This window comes from Camponotus floridanus, unplaced genomic scaffold (assembly GCF_003227725.1).
Source record: "Camponotus floridanus strain SB8 unplaced genomic scaffold, Cflo_v7.5 scaffold15, whole genome shotgun sequence".
In the NCBI taxonomy this organism is placed as follows: domain Eukaryota; kingdom Metazoa; phylum Arthropoda; class Insecta; order Hymenoptera; family Formicidae; genus Camponotus; species Camponotus floridanus.
This window is the reverse complement of record NW_020229270.1, coordinates 493,181-514,157: the sequence shown is the minus strand read 5'-3', so window position 1 is coordinate 514,157 and position 20,977 is coordinate 493,181. Positions and strand designations below refer to the sequence as shown.

General features: G+C 31.5%; 2 protein-coding genes and 3 non-coding genes across 12 annotated transcripts; 2 read left to right on the top strand and 3 right to left on the bottom strand.

The window, feature by feature from the left end:
• Positions 1-98: 98 nt before the first annotated feature.
• On the top strand, positions 99-12,740 carry LOC105250476. Of its 5 annotated transcripts, none has more exons than XM_025406619.1 (9): positions 99-354; positions 3,843-3,929; positions 4,188-4,739; positions 6,933-7,106; positions 7,716-8,099; positions 9,221-9,483; positions 9,900-10,055; positions 10,259-11,389; positions 11,535-12,740. In XM_025406619.1, exons 3-9 carry the CDS (start codon positions 4,598-4,600, stop codon positions 12,573-12,575), a joined length of 3,291 nt encoding a protein of 1,096 aa, XP_025262404.1. In that variant the 5' UTR covers positions 99-354; positions 3,843-3,929; positions 4,188-4,597; the 3' UTR covers positions 12,576-12,740. The 5 variants fall into 5 exon arrangements, with proteins under 5 accessions (XP_025262404.1, XP_011254897.1, XP_019882867.1 ...); XM_020027308.2 differs by lacking the exon at positions 99-354 and having other exon boundaries at positions 3,529-3,929; positions 4,188-4,439; positions 4,568-4,739; XM_011256595.3 differs by lacking the exon at positions 3,843-3,929 and having other exon boundaries at positions 4,568-4,739.
• An 896-nt stretch (positions 12,741-13,636) lies between these two features.
• Positions 13,637-17,294, bottom strand: LOC105250478 (histidine--tRNA ligase, cytoplasmic). 4 transcript variants are annotated; one of them, XM_011256597.3, is made up of 6 exons: positions 17,090-17,294; positions 16,228-16,539; positions 15,431-15,649; positions 15,119-15,340; positions 14,541-15,042; positions 13,637-14,405 (listed from the first exon to the last, which is right to left on the bottom strand). In XM_011256597.3, the coding sequence occupies exons 1-6, from the start codon at positions 17,198-17,200 to the stop codon at positions 13,933-13,935; spliced, it is 1,839 nt and encodes a 612-aa protein (XP_011254899.1). In that variant the 5' UTR covers positions 17,201-17,294; the 3' UTR covers positions 13,637-13,932. The 4 variants fall into 4 exon arrangements, with proteins under 4 accessions (XP_011254899.1, XP_011254901.1, XP_019882866.1 ...); XM_011256599.3 differs by lacking the exon at positions 16,228-16,539 and adding an exon at positions 15,733-15,888 and having other exon boundaries at positions 17,090-17,277; XM_020027307.2 differs by lacking the exon at positions 17,090-17,294 and adding an exon at positions 15,733-15,888 and having other exon boundaries at positions 16,228-16,366.
• Positions 17,295-18,388: 1,094 nt separating this feature from the next.
• On the top strand, positions 18,389-18,460 carry Trnae-cuc. Its single transcript has one exon. It is a non-coding gene; the product is annotated as a tRNA-Glu (tRNA).
• Positions 18,461-18,618: 158 nt separating this feature from the next.
• On the bottom strand, positions 18,619-18,690 carry Trnag-ucc. Its single transcript has one exon. It is a non-coding gene; the product is annotated as a tRNA-Gly (tRNA).
• A 693-nt stretch (positions 18,691-19,383) lies between these two features.
• On the bottom strand, positions 19,384-19,455 carry Trnag-ucc. The gene has a single exon. It is a non-coding gene; the product is annotated as a tRNA-Gly (tRNA).
• Between the last annotated feature and the right edge of the window lie 1,522 nt (positions 19,456-20,977).

Here is a 20,977-nt window from a genome sequence, read left to right as displayed (position 1 = left end):
TAATATATAAGATAAACTGTTAAGAAGATAATTTTAATGAACTTTAAAGAATAAACTATCTTTTTCGATCCTCCCACCATCTCACAATCTTTCGCATAGTGCTGCTCTCGATTACGGATAGTCTTCATTCGACCAAGTACTCGACCGTGTTGATCCGTTAATCCTACAAATAATATTTAATTTTTTATTGACAAGGGCAATAATAACTAATTTCTATGCTACTATTTCTAGAATTTTATCTTGTGTAAAAATGATTCAAAATATCCCAGTTGCAAATCTTGTTATAAAATATAGCTACTCGACTTAATGCAAATATGTGGTACGAATTTGAACAGTATGTAATCAAGAAGACAAGTGAGTATCAAATAATTAAATAAGCTGATAAGGATTAAAAGGAAATAGTATTTTTTAGAAACTAACTACTGTGTTGATATTGAACATTTTCTTTTTTATGTATTTAAATGTTATCATTTTAAGAATTCACGTTTAATATGTATCCATTTGAATTCAGATATCTATTATATCATATCTAATATCAAGATGATCTCTTATTCATATGAAAATTGATTACGTACTATATTGATAATGAATAATCTATTTTGATAAAAAATATTACTTTCATTGATAGATTAATATTACAACGTGTAATATATAATTAGATAAATATGTATTTATAAATATGCTTTCCAGACAGAATGTATTATTTTATAATTATTTACTATATTAATGTAAAGTGAAATAATTCGATGTTACGTAATGAATATATATATATATATATATATATATATATATATATATATATTATTGCATTCCATTAATATATATTTTATTAAAATATGTAATTTTTTACATTTAGCATCAATGAAAGTTAATGCTTGCAAATTCAAAGTTATCTATATCTTATATCGAATCAAAATAATATTAAATTTAATTTATTGAATAATATAATTTCTGATACAAATTTATATTTTCACAAAAAATATACTTAAAATGAAGAATAATCGAAAGTATGCTTAAAAGTTATTAAATCCGGTAGCCGTGTATCGATTAATGGAAAATGTGAAACAAGAAATGTGAAAAAATAATTGATAACATATCAGTGTCAATCATGACGTTATCGCTGAAGTGTTAAAACAAAAAAGAACCTATCAATTCTCTTAGCCAATAATTACGATTTCTGTAATTCGATTGCTGCTATATAACTACGATTACGCGTAATGCTATCTTGTGATATTTACTGTCTCACATTTTTTAATCGACTTAAATGATTTATATTGGACATATGTTTGTGTTAATTAATATGATGAAAATAGCATGATTTATTGAAGAATACATCATTTTTGTAATATTATTCATTTGAATATAAAGAAACGAGCGTTATTTGGATGTCAGATATTATTTAAGAAGTCACAAAACTACTTTTAAATAAGCTTTTCAAATTAATGGCGGTATTCAGATTTTTTAATTTAATCTTATTTAATCTTATTTAATATTTTAGGATAATTTAATAACAAAAATTTATTTTTTAAATATATATATATATATTTTAATTTTACGAGATTAATATATATAAAAATTTAAGTATAAAGGAAATTATTTTTTAAAAAAGTACAATTTTTTATGATCTTTTTATTTTAAAGTGTTGACACTATCGTTTAATAATGAGTAATTATTGTAATAATCGTTTAATAATGAATAAGTATTGTAATAATCGTTTAATAATGAATAATTATTGTAATAAATACTAACATTCAATCTTTTTCTAAGATGTAAAATTATTACAGTTTAATTAATTGTGCGATAGGTAGGAGACACATGATTAATATTTCATATTTTTTCTCGACAAACTATTTTATACATTAATTGTTGACTAATTACCGCACGTGCATTAATATCGGTATATTTTAACCGCAACCGTGACCGACACGACGTGAGCAGTAAATGGAAGATAATAACAGTTGTTAAGTGACCGTTAACAGCCATAAAATTATTCGAGTTAAAACGCCGTCGTAAAACATTGTCTGTTCAACTAATCATTTCAACCTGCTCACATCAAAGTGTGTCATTTATGTTTCAAAGTTATAGACTCCGCGTAAGATTCATAAAATTATTGCCGAATTGCGATGAGATGCGATAGTATTGTAGTTTTGTTACCAAGTGAGATCTCTGCATCTGAGAAATAAAGGCGAATGAGTTTAAAATGGTTTGACGCAGTAGCTCTTTCATAATAGCTCTATAAATTAGAGTATAATGACATAAAATAAACTCCAATCAAAGCTTTTAAATACAATTACTCAGAAGTAATGTAACAAGGCGATCAATTCACGTTGCCATAAAAAAATTGTTGTAATTTGTGATGTGTATATAATACATATTTCCTAAAATAAAAATTTCATTTAGATAAAGTTTTTCAATTTTTGAATAAGTATTATTATATTAAACATTTGTTTGCGTATTTCTTTGTTTAATTTATTTTAAAGGTGCGCACTTGCAATTTTCTATTCTCGGCTTTTTGAATTTATATCTTGTATCCTTTTTTGCATTTTTTATATTATAAAATTATTTTATTAAAAATTCGAAATTATTTCATTAAATAAAAAATAGTATGAGACAAATTGTTACAATTTTGCTTTAACTAATTAAGGAGTAATAACATTTTATCTTTAGTACTATCTATTTTTGGGGTGAATCATATTTCTCATCTTAACTAAACATATTATAAGTATTACCAATAAACTTTATTCGAGGAAAGAATTGTGTGACTTGGTTGTCATTTGTGCTATTTCGCGAATAAAGGAAATTGACGTGCGTGAAACGCGCCCGTAAATTTATCTCGACAATTAGAAGCGATAATCGACACTAGCGTGATGTATAGTTGTTAACGTCGCCGAAGGTTCGCGACATTTGACGTATTATTCTTTCATTGCGAGTGAAACACAAAGGGGCCCAGTAACTTGGTAATTCTCGGACGAAGCGAAGCGCGAAGAATGAATTCCTCAGTTAAAATAGAATACATTCTCGCAAAAAATATCTATTTATTTTTGTCATTAATATTCTTCAATTTTTATTAATATTTTCTTCTTTTGTTCAAGAAGACCGAATGATATTTTTGCGCGGAAAGGGGCCTGAATTGTAAAGTTTCTTCGTTGCGAGGAGCCCCTGATCTCTGCTCGCAGCGAATGTGAATTTTCTCATGCGAGTACAAACAAGCGACGTCCACATTGACATTATTAGCAAATAATGATCGACATGTTAAGACATTGTAGTCCTCGTACGTCATAAACTATATTTATGAATATCTTATATACACATAAGAGGACAAATTGCTCGACTATTGTCACATTTTTTCTTTCATTATATTGTACGTCATTATATTATACGTCAATTTTCTGCGCCACGTTCTAAATTGATATAAAATATTATTTCGTCTCTAACTTGAAGTGGATATACGCTTATCTTTTAACTTAATTTAGCAAGCTTTTTTATTCGATTCTTAACTAGAGATTAAATGTTAATTTTTTGTTTTACATCGCTAAACGAAAAATTAATTCTCGATTTCACAATAAGCAACTCTCATATGACTTTCCGCCAATCCTAGAATACTTTATACTATTTACTATGCAATGCGTTTATGCAAATTCGCATATGATGCGCTTAAACCGGCACGAGTCATGAGACCAGACAGGAAATGTGAACTTGAGAAAGAGACACGTCTGTGTTGTTTCACGCCGTAAATTATCCTCGCGAATGCAAAAATCGATCGCTATTACGATCCACGTGGATCGCTATTACGATCCACGATCGGCAGGCAGGCCGGTGGGATATATGGTGTTCGCTTGTAGAGACCGAGCGCATTGCGCAACCAGACATTGTCGAAGGAAGGGTTTTAGTTCGCCGTCGAAGGTGCGCCGGATAGAATCTCGTTTCGGGTAAATATGGGCTGCGAATTTTGTAGACTTATTTAATTTATATTTTTTAATTTATCTTGTATGATATTTATTTTTGAGATTTTCGATGAATCAATTACTTCGTACAACATTTACTCCAACATACTATTGATTTAAAAAATTAAATTAATACTGTGATTGTAATATTCTTTTCTCGTGTATGTAAATTTAAATTTTTGCATATTTTTCCTTCTCAAGTATCAATCTATCAATCAAATTCATGCGATTTTTTAATCACAGTTTTTCCGGGTACTTAACAGCGAGGTGCAGCTACGATGATGACGTAGTGTCTAGATCGGTAGAAAGACTTCTCGACGGATCGAAGATATCGGACAGCGGTTTGATAACATTGCCATCGTGAGAGTTCGTGATAATCGATACGACACGACGATCGGTACGAAAAAACTGTAAAAGAGAGCCGCTCCTCGCGGGAGAACCTTAGTGCGCTTGTGACACTTGTGATGTTGGTTTAGCTTCACCACCGAAAATCATGTAAAGAATACGCATTCGTAACTCCGTCGCTTTACCAAAGACATTATGATTATCTCTGATGAATCCGATGAATCGATCTGATGATCTAACGAACCATCATCCCCTTGTGATTGTCTGATTCACGCCAGATTTCAATATCTCGCCGGCAGCATTCGAGAATGTCCAAGAAGCAATGGCTGGTGTTGCTGATGTTGTTCCTTGCGTACCTGCTGCTTGGCGCCTCTATTTTCTACTGCATCGAAAGACCTCTCGAGAGCAAAAGGATCGACCTAGCTAAAGAAGAACGCGAAAAGATTAACGGTAAGAACGATAACGACAATCACTTTCTCTGTATCGATTATCTGGCGCGAAAATCGCGTCGTCTTTAATTCATCAAGAAATCATTATTTCTGCATATTTATCGGCGCAATTGCATTAATGTATTATTTGACAGACACCGCAAATCGATTTTCGAGATTATGTTTCATTTACATTTTTCAATCGATTTTTGAAAATCAATTTCTTTTTAAAAATAAACTTCTGTATGAAAATGTTGCATGACTAATACTTTAATTATAGATGATTGTGAGAATATAAAGGATTTTTTAAAAATTATATTTTTAAAAAGTAAGTACAATTTTTAAATTCAAATAAACTGATAAATAGATAATTTCATAAAATGTAGATAAATAATTTCATAAAATTTAACTTAATAAATTGATAAATTTTTTCTGATAATTATTTTTTCTCTGATAATTATGATAATTCGAGGACAAAGAATACAAACATATTTAATGTTAAAGGTTCAAAATTAGCGTCAAACGTAAACTACCTTGACAATTAGCTAAGGAGAAATGAATTCATTTCACGTGCATTCTATATAAATCACGCTTATATACTATTATTCATTATTAATAGTAGGAATAAAATAACGAAGCATTCTGATTTTTGAAAATTATTTTAATTAACAAGCTTTATTGAAGCGGAAAAATACTCTTGACATTATCGTCAAAATGTATAGTCATGTATGTCGGGCTAGATATTAATTTAAAAATATCTTAATAGCATGAAGATATCGGGTTATCGTGTCTGTCTAATGTATTCGCCATTAATCAGCTGATCATTACGCGGTCACTTGCGATACGTTTCGAGATTTCAGTGATAATAATGCAATTAATGCTTGGTACCACACGGTCGTAGAAGACGAGTCCAGCGTGTAAAACATTTGAAACTTCCGATATGCGTTTGCTAACGAAATATCTTATGCATCTAGCGTCTTAAAGCAAGACAGTTGTCATTGATCGAAGTTACACCAGTGCAGCCTTGAAAGTGGATGATTGCTTGTCGCTTTCTAAATCGTAAATTTTATCACAATATAAACAGATATAAAAAAAATCCGTTCAATTTAATACAATTGTTCCTAAAATAAAAAGTTTAAATATGTCGAAGCAACGATAAATTGGTCCTAAAATAAGAAGTTTAAATATGCCAAAGCATGATAAGACTAGAATGTTTACAAATCATAAGTCTCTCCAGTGTATTGATTTTTGATATTGGATATTTTTCGAGTCTTCGAATATTAGATATAAAAATTACAAATAATGGAACATTATTTTATAGATATTTTTGATCATAAAAAATAATAAAATCTTACATATTAATATTCGATTTTGATTCTACTTCGAAATCGCGACTTTCAGAATTTATATAAAATTTGGATTCTTTTTTTGCTAAATTAAGTTCTTTTAAGAGTTCTTAAGTTATTGGATTCTTGACAGAATTAAACTTTACAAAAATCACTAAGAATGTAATTATGCCAAACACATAGAATCTTTTGTAACCGTAATTTCATAAATAGCCGGAAAGTCGTCGCGACTGTTTGATGTCATTGGATTTTGTATGCACGATTGTGTTCGGTATTATTGTTAATGCAAGAAAGGGCAGTATTTAAATAGCTCCCGTTGATGACAATGTCGCGAACTAAAGAATCATCGTTAGAGTTGACGGCCAGTGTCAGTGTCATTAGGAGGCTCGATTGGTTACGAAATTGTCATCTCATTGACCGCTCCCGTCAAAATTATCGCAATCGAACCGAAAACGACAATATCCGTTTTCACAACATTTGCCTTTTCCATCTGTGTATGTGTGTGTTCTACGATGTATGAATACATGTAAACACAGACATAACTATGAAAAATTATTTATTTTTCTTCTATAATAACAAAAATACGTTGTACGCTTATATTCTGTTAGCCTTAATACAGCGAGATTTGCATTCCGATTGCAGATTTGCATTTGTGCGCGTGGAAGGTTCAGGGAAGATTTATACAAACGGGCAATATAAAATGATAAATATCAGCTGATAAGATAGCACGTTATTGTATCCGAATGACTTCGTTCGAAAAGATGAAAGAAGGATTATCTCCCAGCGGACGCGAGTAGATGCTGTGAAATAGATTATAAGATCATCCACAATGGTAAATTTGCATCTCAAACACGTATAATTTTTTTCAGGCTTACTTCGAGAGCATTACGTGCCCAGTGTTGCGTACGATCAAAATGAAATTCTCGACATTCTCACCAAATACTGCGGCAAGTCAGTATACAATAATAGCGATGTGGAAGATCATCCTCAATGGACTTTCTATAACAGCTTCTACTTCGCTTATACAGTCGTCAGTACGATCGGTACGTATCGGTCAAAGTATTAAAATTAAATGTATAACATATATCTAAAATTCTTTATTTATTAATTTATTAATTTCTCCATTTTTAAATATGTGATATTAATTTCTCCATTTTTAAATATGTATCAAGAATCGGTTTTTATCTGAAGAGATTGTACTATGGATTTTTGTGACATTCTTTCTCTGGAATTAATTATTTGCAATTACAAAATCTATTGTTTACATTAATTAATTAATATTTATCTGTCAAACCACACAAAGACGCTCTTAAAAGACATTTTTAAAAAAGCAAAATGTTTGCGTGAAAAATTTTTTAGACATTTTAATTAAAGAATAAGCACCTTTTTTCTCTTTTTTTCAAATAAAATTATACATATCCCAATTAAAAAAATTTAGGTAACATAATAATTTGAAAAAAATGCTTATTCTTTAATTAAAATGTCTAAAAAATTTTTCACGCAAACATTTTCTTCCTCTATAAAAGCGGAATTTTTAGATACTTTTTTCAATTATTAGATTTCTTGAATTAGTGTGATCTTTGTTTTGATATCTGTTCTTGTTTATTCTTTTTTATTTTTTCGAAATTATAAGTTTATAATTTATTACACAGGATACGGTAATCTAGCACCCACAAATATGCTTAGCCGCATCCTAATGATCTTCTACGGTCTAATAGGCATCCCGATGAACGGGATCCTGTTAACGCAGTTGGGTGAATTTTTCGGCCAAGTGTTTATCAAGGCTCATCAAAAGTACAAATCTTATAAAAACGGGCAATCGCCGTCTGATTATTCCTCTAAGAAACCAACGCCATTTGAGACGCACAAGGTGGGCCTGGCCGCGCAGATTCTCATGTACCTGACACCCGGCTTCGTCATGTTCATCTTCTTCCCAGCGCTCTTATTCACACATTACGAGGGCTGGACCTACGATGAATCGGTTTATTACGCCTTCGTTACACTCACGACCATCGGTTTTGGTGATTTTGTGGCGGGTAATTATACTATCTTATCGTTTCTCGGACATGCGCGGAATGTGACTAATTGTTTTCAACATTAAGATTTTGTTTATAACCGCGTGACGAGTTGCAAAACTGCAAGCTCTTAAGACACTTCTCAGAAATGCAATGTCCATTTTTGCATTTAATGGTGTATTGTTTATTTATATCATTCATAATATGTATTTGAACTGTAGCATAATGATAAAAATATAATGCGATGAGATTAATATTTTTTGCGATTAAAGAAATATTCTATTTTATTTTACGTTTTATATCTGTAAACAATAGAGAGAGAAAGAGAGAAAGAGAGAGAGAAATGTTCAAAAAATTTTAAGACGTTGGATATTTTGAAATTGTAGAAAATTAAAATCAATATTTAATTTATTTTTGAGAAAAAACTGGAGAGATATATATTTATTATATTATACGAGACATTTTTATCCTCAATGATGAGTATAGTATAAAGTTCAGAATTTAAACATCGATTTGATTTAATGATAGTGGGCCACTTGAGTACAATATTTGATAAATTTTATTAGCTTTTTTGATTATTGACATAGTATATATTTGATATTGATTGATATAATATATAATATATAATATATACTATATAATATATACAGTATATACTACACAGATATTTGCATTCTCTCTCTCTCTCTCTCTTTTTTTCTTATCACATATATCAATCAAGCAAATCAAGCAATCTACGAACTTACATTTTAAAAGACAAATGTTTTCAATCATTACACGTTCACGTGGGAAGCAGATCTTAATACGTAAGTAATTCTGCATACATAAATAAAGAGTAAAGTCATAAATTAAAAAGTAAAGTTATTTATTTACAGCAATCAATTAAAATATTGAAATATAAGAAACGATAAATCAGAAAATAATACTCAAATGAAAAAATGTATAATTAGAATATATATCCATGAAAATTAAATCAAAATCATTCGAAGTTATTCAAAGCTAATATTTTTAAATTAATTTTTTGTGAAGTTGAAAGCTAATACAAATTTATTGGGGAAATTACTTTTAAATGCAATTTTTTTGCTTAAAAAACAAAAATAAATGGAGAAGAGATATTTTACTTTCAATTCCCTGCTTCGTAGGTCAGGACAATACAAAGGGAAGCGGCCCATTCTTTGTTATGTACCAGATATTCTTGATTATCTGGATCTCCTTCGGATTGGGTTACATCGTCATGATAATGACGTTCATCGCTCGCGGTATGCGTAGCAAAAAAATCACGAGGCTCGAACATAAACTAGCGATGAATCTCAAGCATACGCAGAGCAAGATTTGGAACGAGTTTAACAAAGAGGTCAACTACCTGCGTCGCGTTTTTAACGAGTTACAGCTCTCTAAGGTCAAAGTAAGTGACCTTCTTAACTTGGTCCAGACATTCTTAAGCAACCGCATACACATTTTCGTTTGTCGCAAAAATATTTTCTGTGCAACATATTTCTTCTTGAAAATACTTTTATTTTTCTTCACTTTATATCGTTCCTTTCTAAATAAATATGCTTCAAATCTTTATGAACTCGTTTTTTATAATAAGATAAGATTATCAATTACTTGTTAAGCATAATTTTATTTTTAATTATACTTAATATTTATTTTTTGACTTCGAATGCTTTTAACAATGTGATGAATTCATAGATGTTAATTATCAAAAATTTTTTTACATAATATATTATATATTATATTACTAATGAAATTGTTTACACATTGATTATGTTCATTGTTTATTTAATATTGATTGCTAACGGCTATCATTTTTCTTATCAGAGAGTATACGTTGACGAATGCGATTATGAAATACCTCCGACGAAATTTTCACGTAGCAATAGCTTCCCGGACCTCCGAAATTTGATAATTGGTGGATATGTGGACAATACTATACCACATCCGCGTCGACGAGCTAACAGCGAAGTGGTACCAATGGTATGCGATTTATTTTCCATATAATTTATATCTTTTCAATTTATATCTTTTTTTCATTTTTTTTACACGCATTAATAATACATTACAATCTCTTTTTAAATAAATTTAAAATCTCTTTTTAAATTGTAATATCTTAAATAACATTACATATTATTTATTTACATATTTATTATTATTTACATTTTACATATTATTTCGTACAGACTCAATTGACACGCGTGGTATCTGAGACAGATCTTCAAAGGATAGACAAGACTGCAACGTTTGCCACACACGCCATAGTGCAACCAGCAGAATTATTAGCACGTTTAGTAAATGTTCTCGGTTACATTCCTCCACGGGATGACTGGGATCAAACCGAGGATCAATTGAAACAGGTCGACACCCAGAACGAGATGCAGCAAAGCAAACCAATTGATCAAGGCCTGGCCAACAACACTCAGTGGACAATTGGCGGCGAGAAGTTTCCGTTCGCCAAGCCTCGATCTAGAGCTGCCAGCGAAATACGACTTTATGCCAAAGACTATGCGAAAGATGATGTTAATCAGAACACTGAATGGACTTGGTCTGGCCCAGCAGCCTCGACAAAGCTGCAGGAATTGATGAAGGCTCGCAACACGGTTGCCTCGCTGCCCTCAAACAATAATAACAAGCCGTACAAGAAGTTTCCGTCACTGTCTTTGCCGATTACCGCGCCTAAAAATTTCTTCCCCAGGTGGAAGAAACACTTTAGGAGTAAAAGGACATCGGATGTCGGTCCTACGGAGAAGGTAACTGAAACGGACGATAGCAATCGACAGAATAATCCGATCAGTCCATTACCTTCATACTTCAATGAAAATTCATTACCTTCGTACTACGATTCGATATCGAAAACGCCGAATTATTATACACATACTGGCTGCAATTTGCCGAATTATTTGGAGAACAACAATTTGTTGGAAGAAACGAGTTTGGCAGATTTTCTTAGAGCGTTGACTGCTCTTCATGCAAGAGTAGGAACGATCCCCGATGAATGCGTTGCTAAACCCAAGAGAAAATTAGGAACAGCCTGCTTGAGTCCACCCAAGCTACCCAGTCTGTTCACCCTGTTTTCACCGAATACACCTGATTCGGATTCGGCAACTCAAAGCAATCAGAATACTGTTACAGAAGCGCAATCGTATCAGTCCAGCAGAAGAGTATCTCTTAAAACTGAGAACGGCTCCACTACACCTACCTCTTATACGAGGAAGGAAAGTAGTGCTGTGAAACCTAGAAGATTCTCTTTGAGGCCGGTGAAGACTCCAGTGAATTCGGTCACGCCGCCTGATTATGCATCACTACGGTCATCGGTAAGTTGAAGTTATTATTTTTTTACAGCAAATATAAAGTATAAATTTAAAAAATTTCATAATTGTTAAATTCCTCATAAACATTCCTGAAAAATTTCAACTTTTCTGTAAGCATACAAATTTAATAAAACGCGAATCTTTTTAGCTACGACTATCTCAGAAGATGGATAATCGAAATCTGCAAGAACCTTATGTCTCGATGGAACCCTTCATTTCTGTGTCACCAAAAGAATCGCTGGTCAACATGGAAGGACCACCAGGAATTTCATCACCGATCAAGCAGCCGCTCGATAATCGACGTTTCTCCATAAGATCTGCTCAACTCAACACGCAACCGAATGCGACAAGCGCATCTACGCCATTACACACGCCAAAACCATTACCGAGGTGGAAAGCGGGTATGCTACAGCGACAGATCAGTCAAATGAATTTACGTCGTCGCGTTAGAGCATTCAGTCTTAGCGATGTTTACTCCGACATACGCGAGAAAAGCACTAATCCAATTAGCCCCCTCGCCATGGATACTACTAACAAGTTTGTAGACGTTAGTAAATTGAGCAATTTGAATCAGAAAACAGTAACAATTATGTCACCGGCGAAGGAGATGAATATGACTTCGAAAAATGAACTCGAAAATTCGAAAGATGAGCAAACTTCCTCGTGGAGGAATCAGGAAAACGTACCTTCATCGATTAAATCCTGTTCTCTCAGGATTTCTGATGAGCCATCCGCGACGTTGAATGAATCCAAGGTTTCAAATATACTCAAAGATGAGAGATCTCAAGGAAATAGCAATTTTATATCAGTTCATCAGCAGATTTACAAATCAAGATCTCCTGATAAAAAATTGGTAAATGATACATTGGATAAAACAGCTCAAAAGGAAATGCAAGAGATGAATGTGGATATCAAGGACACTTCATTTAAAATGGAGAAGCAGAATGATATGTGTATAATTGATAATTTAGATGAACCTCAAGAAGCGACGTTTTTGAGTAGCCAAAATTTTCCAGAATCGAGTAAAAAGCCTAGTGTGTCGATAGATTTTTATAAACCACTGCTACAAACAACGATAGAAAAACCAATGACCGATCCTTTCGAGCGATACAGAGTTATGACAAGGTCCGGTCAAACAAAAGATGCAGACTTGACCGAAATTAGAATTGAAAAACCCCATGAGAAATGAAGAAAGTGATCTCGGGCTATAAAGAATTTAAAAATTAAAAGTAGAGAAATTTGGAGTCGATTTTTGTTGTCAAAAATATTAAAACATTAATAATCCAAGATATAAGCAATATTATAGACATAATTAATATTTTTGTTAAAATAGACTCCACATATATGTATAAAAGATGATATTGTTATATTTTATATTAGTTTTTGAGAATCTTCTATTATAGTATTTGACGAATTCATATTTTGCCTTGAAAGGCTACATTTAATTTTTAAGAACTAGGAGAAATTATGTAGGTAGAGAAAAGAAATATAATTTTATATTGATGCATCAATAGACAACGCATTAATAGAAAACTGCTGAAAAAGATGCAATTTTATAGTTTATCAATTTTACAGAAGATTAATTTTATCATGTACAATGTACAAGATATTTAATTCTTCAGACAATCAAATACATTTTTTTAGAGAAATGAAAAAAGATATATATTTTATGAAAGACTAAACAGAAAAAAAATAATATTAATGATGATAATTATTAGAAGTAAATTAATTTATATATTATATGTAAATTAGCAAGTTTTAGTTTTTAAGTATATCGAAGACTGTGATATAACGAAATAACATATCCTCGATATTTAATGTGAATTAATGATAAGATAATGTTACTTAGAAAAAAATTGATATTAAATAGATTATTAAGGAAATATATCGAGATTGTCAGATATCAAAGAATTTTTATCTTTGAATCTAGAATACATTAAAATTTATTATACTGAATGGTCGAAGTAATTAATATCTCGTATCGCAGTTCAAACATTATTAGCGATCTCGTGACTGCATATTTATCACAGTCACTCGTAATCATATTTCCCTAAATCTTGAAATTGACATTTTTGAATGTAATAAAGTTAGGAACGCGCATGTTTCATGAAATGCGTAACGTTTTATTTTTAAGTTTTTGCAGAATAAATTATGAAGATATATTTGGTTTTTCAGACGATAGCTCGGAAGCTATGAATTATGATTTATTATTATAAAATCCGGAGAAATTTGGTTGAAAAATTACCCATATGGAAATTATCCACGTGATATATTCACGAATATAAAGTGTCATCACTTTTTCATGCATTTACTTATTGTACAGTTTAGCATCTATACCGGTGACAAGGAACTTATCACTCGACGAAGTAACGATCTATTATGTAAAGTAATACACAAATAGATTTGCGCGTGAATAAATAAATTTTTTTCAATGTGTGCAAGTTGTATGGAGAATAAAACTAAAATGCATTATAAATATTTTGTTGTACTGATGTTCTTCTCTCGATAGCGAGAAACACGTATACGAAAAAACCATAATTGGCATGCTACGATGTTTTTAATAGCTTTCGTATTTCTTCGATGAGATTGCTACGTGATACGCGAATCTCTTCCCGACTCGAGACGATTCTTAACGTAACTTCGCCCTTCGCTAGTTCACTTTCTCCGATGATTATTGCCAATGGAATCTTGTTTTCCTCACAGTGTTGCAACTGCGCCAAGAGTTTAGCGTTTTTCTTGTAGGATTGTTCCGCTTTCACTCCAGCTTCCCACAAATCCACCAGTATCTTCATTCTTGGCTCATGCAAATTTTTCTGTGCGCTCGCCACAAACACTTCGATCTCGTTAGTGCGTGTTTTCAGGCCCTTGTTAGCTAATCTTGCCTCTAAAACGCTGAATATTCGTTCCACGCCCAGAGACACACCAACACAAGGTACATTTTTATTCTTATTGTCGAACATTCCCACTAAATTATCGTAACGGCCGCCACCCGCTATACTTCCCACATCAATGCCATCACCTATAAGAAATTATATTGAGTATTATATTGATATTTCAGATCAAAATTACTTTGCAATAATTTAGAAATATTTCACATAATACAGAAAAACATTTTAAAAGATTGATATATATATATGTACAAATATATGCATACCACACAGTACAGCTTCGTAAATAACACCCGTGTAGTAATCGAGTCCTCTTGCAAGACTCAGATCAAATTTAATTTTATCTAGGACTTTGTAGATACTGCAATACTTCAATAACAGTTCCATGGAATCTAAGCCTTGCACAGCAGCAGATTGTCTCATTAGTTCTTTGTCTTTTCTCAATTCGGTTATCAATTCGATTCCGCCGGATTGGGAGACGTAGTTGCCGATCTTATCGGCAATATGCTCGTCTAATCCCTTTTCCTCTATCATTTCTTTCTTCACTTCCTCCCATGGACTTTTATCTAATTTATCTACAGCAGAGCAGATACTGCGAAACTTGCTCTGTGGAACTCCACATGCAGCAAAGATGCCGTCCAGCAAAGATCTATGATTCACTTTAATCAAATATGATTCCAGATCTAGCATCTGCAGTGCTTCAGACATAACCCGAATACATTCCGCATCCGGTAGCATCGGATCGTACTGGCCAGCGATATCGAAATCCTTGAAAAAATATTAACATTAATTAAAACGTACACAAAATATATATATGGAGAGTAATTTTAGCGTATATGCTTACGCATTGATAAAATTCTCTATATCTGCCTTTTGTTGTAGCTGGGTTATCTCTGCGATAAACCTTAGCAATATGATACCTTTTAATGGAGGATATTTTGTTCATAGCTAGATACCTCGCGAAAGGAACTGTTAAATCATATCTAAGTGCGAGGATCTCGCCGCCTTGATCCTTCAAATCATAAATGAGCTTGGAATCTTCACCATATTTACCTGTCAAAACATCCTGCACAGCAACAAATAAAATCAGTATGGGACCAGTATGATCAAATTATTGCATTATTAATAGTAATCTATTATTAATAGTAATCTTCACCTTCAGCTCGAATACAGGTGTATCTATGGTCTCCGCACCGTGACGCTTGAATACTGATATTATTTTTTCCAATACTCCCAATCGCAACGCCATTTGCTCCGGATTATAATCCCTTGTGCCTTTAGGCGTTTTAAGGATGAGTTTGTGAGAACAACCATTTTCTTCACGATTTTCTAGTTGCGCTTTAAGATCCAATAACTTGGAGACTTCCTCCGCTATCTATGAACAAGCAAACAAATGCATTAATATATGGAATGTGATGACGATTTCGTTTTGACAGGGTACAATAACCGAAAATGTACCTGTGGCGTAGTCGACATCAGCATGTTGCGATTGCATTTCCATACGATGGAGAAAGAATTGTTGCATATCAGGCGTAACATCACGAATGGGTGAAGGAATTACAAGGCAACCGGAATAAAAGAGAAGAAAAGCCCCCTCAATGTTGATTTATCAAACTAGTTCAAACAGCAGAGATAATATCAGTAAGCAAGCTAGCAAGGGGTTACCATTAATTATTGCCATTAACCATTAAGAATATTATTTTTAATTCTTCCTTTAATAAATATTTGTTGTAAATGTTTATACATTTTTGAGAAATATACATAATTATTTGAGTTATATTCAAAAAACATAAGTCATTTTGTAGAAATTTCTCAAAATGTTTGCTATAAATTATATCCATATTATTCAGTCATGCAATCATCAATCTTCTAGCTAGAGAAATCAAATACTTGTTTCTCACAATGTTGCAATAATTTATGGCAGCTCTGCTTGCAAGCAACCGACTGCCTCACCTTTTTATCTAGCATATCTTTGGTAACATAGAGAGTAATCTTTAGTAGATCTATTTTTTCTGCCAGGGAAGTGAATGGTGCTTCCGCAAGAGGAAATGCTAGACGCTCTTCTTGAGTAAAGCTTTTCATGTTAACATGCCATCTGTTTAGATAAGGCCACCTTGCAAGTTCATCGTTACAAATGACATTCAATTTGTCAAATAGTTCGGTATCTTTGGATGTTGGCCACCAACCACACACGTAGCTGACATTTGCAAAATCATTGTTTAAGCTCTCTAACTCAACATTTATATCAGACTGCTCTCTGTATCCCTGAGAAACAAGATGTCTCTCAAAAGAAATATATACCAGTAGTATACAAATTAAGGAAGCAATCCATTCTTTGCATCTGATCAATAAAATTACTATTGTGCTACATCATGTCTATTATCATAAATGCTAATAATCTGTTTACATTTTTCCCACTTCTTTATCCCAAAATAATGAAGAAAATGGTTATTTGCTATGCATATAGAATTTATGTGAAAAATGAAAACGAAATTTAGGGAGTGTAAAAAGAATTAATAGACTTAATATACTATGAAGAAATGTGAATTAAAAGTACGAATCTCAACTACGTGAAAAGAAAGCAAGTGTAAAAACACACAACATGAAAAAAGTGAAACGCTCTTCGATGAAAATCGTTTTCGAGCGATTTCGCAAAAGAGAGTGAAGGGGATAAGATTACAGAATCTGCAATCGAGCACAAGGAAACAGAGCACGAGGAGAAAGAGAAAGGCGAGTGACATCTGTCACGATGACGGAACGCATCGAGATTTTTGCGTGGAAGAGAGGGAGGGAAAAAAGAAGGATGAGTGCGTACTTGCGTTTTATCGGCCTGTGCAGCTTTCAATCGTCGTACCGCCTCGCCCTGCTCTTTCACGCGATTCAACAACGTCTGCTTCGCGATTTCGTCAGCCATCGCTAGCACCATGTACCATGTGGCATGCGGTCTCTTGAGATCCGATTCCGTCCGTTCCGACTGTCGGCGGGTTACTTTATGCTTCGCAGGTTCGCACGCGAACGAATCGTGGCGCGAGAACGATTCCCCCTCTCCTCTTCTCCCCCTCCACCCACATTTGGATCGAAAGGCTCGATGCTCGATTAGGATCATCTCGCAAATCGATTGTTACATATACAGATAATTGAAAATACAGATAATTGAAAAATGAATATTTTACTAGATATTTTACGGTTTATATAAAATTAAGAAATGATTTCAAGCTTCATAACTCGAAAAGTATTCAATGAAGAAATATTTAATTAGAATGTTTTGGAAAGCTCTCGAGATAAGCTACACGAATATGTAATAAAAAATAGGGGATTTCATTTAAGAAATTGACGGTGATCTTCACGTGACTTTCAAATGACTCTCCTATGTCAAATCATTGCCACTATTTGATGGCCCCTTAAGCCATACAACTTTTGCCTGAAACATTTCTTTCTAAAGTGCATAGTTTATGAAATATTCGACCGGTCCGGGACTTTTGGGACTCTGTATATGTATTTAGCAAGGTCGGATTTAGGGAGAGGCAACAGGGGCTGAAGCCCAGGAGCCTCCACAAGAGGGGGGCCTCCACAACACAAATTTTTGAATAAAATTTCCTATCGAATGGTATACAACACTTACAAGATCTATGTATATTGCTTGACCTTGTTATTTCACAATAAATTATTTAAACAACGTAAAAATTTCTATTTGATTTTGATTTAAAAATGGAGTCTCCACCTTTTCATTGCCCCAGGGCATTTCCACACCTTTAAATCCGGTCCTGGTATTTAGATACTGGAGAAAAAGATAAATTTGCATTGAACGTATCCTCATCAATCAAGTCGAGATATTCAAATAGATTTTGCAAAGTTTGCTTTAGACTTTTGCTAGCAAAAAATTTAATAAAGCATAAAGTATCAATCATGAATGATTATTGCATGAATATTTCAATATTTGATTTTCATTTGTGTATTGAAAATTGCTTGTATATGATACTTTTTAAAATTTTGCTTGAAAAATAAAAAGAGAGAGTACAAAGTTTTTAAATTCTGACTTATGTGTAAATACATACACATGTTATTTGACGTTACAAGTTAGTAGTAAGTAGAAACAAGAGTAAGTAGAAACATATCCGATATGGTCTAGTGGCTAGGATACCTGGCTCTCACCCAGGAGGCTCGGGTTCGATTCCCGGTATCGGAATTTTTTTTTGTGTATTGTAAAATGTATTTTACCTATGTAATATGGAATATGTATTTTATTTATATATATATTACAATAAAAAATTTAATTCTTTCAGCAATTACAATATAATGATAATAAAAAGAAATTGACAATAAACATATGGCCAAAATAAATCCTGCGATGGCCGGGAATCGAACCCGGATCAACTGCTTGGAAGGCAACTATGCTGACCATTACACCACCATCGCAGATGTGAAAACACCTCTTCAATAATAATATGTCTTGTGTATTTCGATATAAGTAACGGGAAATATAAATTATAAAAGAATAAAAAAAATTCTGTTAAATATTTTATATTATTATATTATATGTATACACACACACACACACACACACACACACACACACACACACACACACACACACATATATATATAATTTATATTTCTAAACATAATATTATAAATAATTTGCTTTTATATGTACTATGTAGTATAAAGTATTATATTTCTAATAATATATTTCTAAATTTAATTATATTAATTATATTTCTAATATTATATTTCTAAATATAATATTATATATATATATATATATATATATATATATATATATATATAATAATTTTCTTTCTCGAATAACTACATTTCTGTTGTTATCAATTATGCTTATTACTTTTTTCTTTGGCCATTATATTTTCTGAGAAAATATTAGCGTACAGTGAATTTTCAAAGTCCTAAGATTAGTTACCTTTGATAATATTTATATCTCATAGGTAAGTTTGCTGATCAAAAATGAAATTTGAATCAAGTACTTGAAAAATAATTACGTATATTATTATATGTCGTAAATGTAAGTTTCACGCGTTGAAAGTCACTTATTATGCCTTATTGTAATTCCTATACCTATGACCATATTTTAAAAAAATAAAAAAAAGAACCTGCGATGGCCGGGAATCGAACCCGGATCAACTGCTTGGAAGGCAACTATGCTCACCATTACACCACCATCGCAGTTGAAGTAAAGATTGCACATATATAGAGTAGTAAATATAATAAAATGTATAAAAATTTATAAAAATTATTATAACGGCATCAAGTTTTTTACATTAAATTTTTACTTGTAATAAATAATTGATTAAATAACTTAATTTTTTCCTCTCTTTTTTAACTTATTTAGTTAAAATCTGTTAATTGACAATTTAAGATAATGTTAGTTTATAGCTGAAATATATATATTGCATTATGTGTGTGCAAGAAACAGCTGATATCACTAAATTTGTTTTTAACAGAAATTTCTTTTTTTAATAAAAAAATTATTAATAATAAATTTTTTAATATATTGCAGGCATATTATTTAATATATTACATCTCGAAGAAAATTTATATGATTTCCATAAAACAAATTAAAAATAAATTGTATAATAATTCATAGTAATTAAATTTCATGATGACTTATTAAAATTTAAAAAAATTCTCGATTCTTTAACTCCAAATAAAATTTTTTTTTTCAAAAGTTCGAAATTTAGTAAAACGTAAAATTTTATATATATATATATATATATATATATATATGTATATATACATACATGATAATACTAAATTAATTTACACATAGTTTCTTGAATGAAAAAAAGGAAATTTTATCTTTAGTTAGCTTTTATTTGTAACAATAGTTTATTTATCATTATTAATTTGAAAGATAAGAGACAAGGTAATATTCAGCGTTAATTTATATTATAAAACAATACATAAAATGCTAAACATTTTGTGGCAGCACCAAATTAATTGTGATACATGAGATCTTAATGTATTATAAATATATTATCTTTACGGTATTATTATGACAGAGATGTACAGCGTATTGTCATTCACACGGCGACAAAAAGAAATAAGATAACGATATAAGACGTTGTATATATTATCAATTTCTTTTTCGAATCATTACCGGAAATTGATTATCGGAGGAAATAATTCGCTATAATTATATTACAATTAACGACAAATTAATTTTTGATAAATAATTGAAATTATACCGTGATGACAATTTTTTATTGAAATACGTATTTTTCGCAATTTTTTACTTATAATTGCAACTAACGTAAGAATTAAAATGTGATAGGAATAAATATTTTAAATTATTGTTTTGTTGGAATCTTTACGAGCAATAATTATTTCTTAGATGTTCACAAAGTACAAATATATCTAGTCTAATATCTAGTCTAATATTTTATCATTTGGCAATTTATAATTCAAATTGTAAACACGCAATAAAATGATCCAATCACAGAATCAAATTATTAATATAACGATAAGCTTCATTCATTATATATCATTAATTAATAAATAATTTATCTACACTTTAAAATGCTTATATAATTGTCTATATATATATGTGTGTGTGTGTATGTGTGCGCTATATAACGACACGCTAAGTTATATAAATAAATTTTTTATTTTAATTTTTTAAATAAATTTTGTCCTCCCTCCCTCTCTCTCTCTCTCTCTCCACTCACACATACACACACACATAATA

What these genes read in the sequence shown, in the direction of transcription:
- LOC105250476 (XM_011256595.3), top strand. Translation starts at nt 4,598, where the DNA reads ATGTCCAAGAAGCAATGGCTGGTGTTGCTGATGTTGTTCCTTGCGTAC. An exon ending in TACAGTCGTCAGTACGATCG is followed by an intron (nt 7,107 to 7,715) that starts GTACGTATCGGT and finishes TTTATTACACAG; the next exon opens with GATACGGTAATCTAGCACCC. An exon ending in ACAGCGAAGTGGTACCAATG is followed by an intron (nt 10,056 to 10,258) that starts GTATGCGATTTA and finishes TATTTCGTACAG; the next exon opens with ACTCAATTGACACGCGTGGT.
- LOC105250478 (XM_011256597.3), bottom strand. Translation starts at nt 17,200, where the DNA reads ATGGTGCTAGCGATGGCTGACGAAATCGCGAAGCAGACGTTGTTGAAT. An exon ending in CACAGGCCGATAAAACGCAA is followed by an intron (nt 16,540 to 17,089) that starts GTACGCACTCAT and finishes CTTGTTTCTCAG; the next exon opens with GGATACAGAGAGCAGTCTGA. An exon ending in CACCTGTATTCGAGCTGAAG is followed by an intron (nt 15,341 to 15,430) that starts GTGAAGATTACT and finishes GTTGCTGTGCAG; the next exon opens with GATGTTTTGACAGGTAAATA.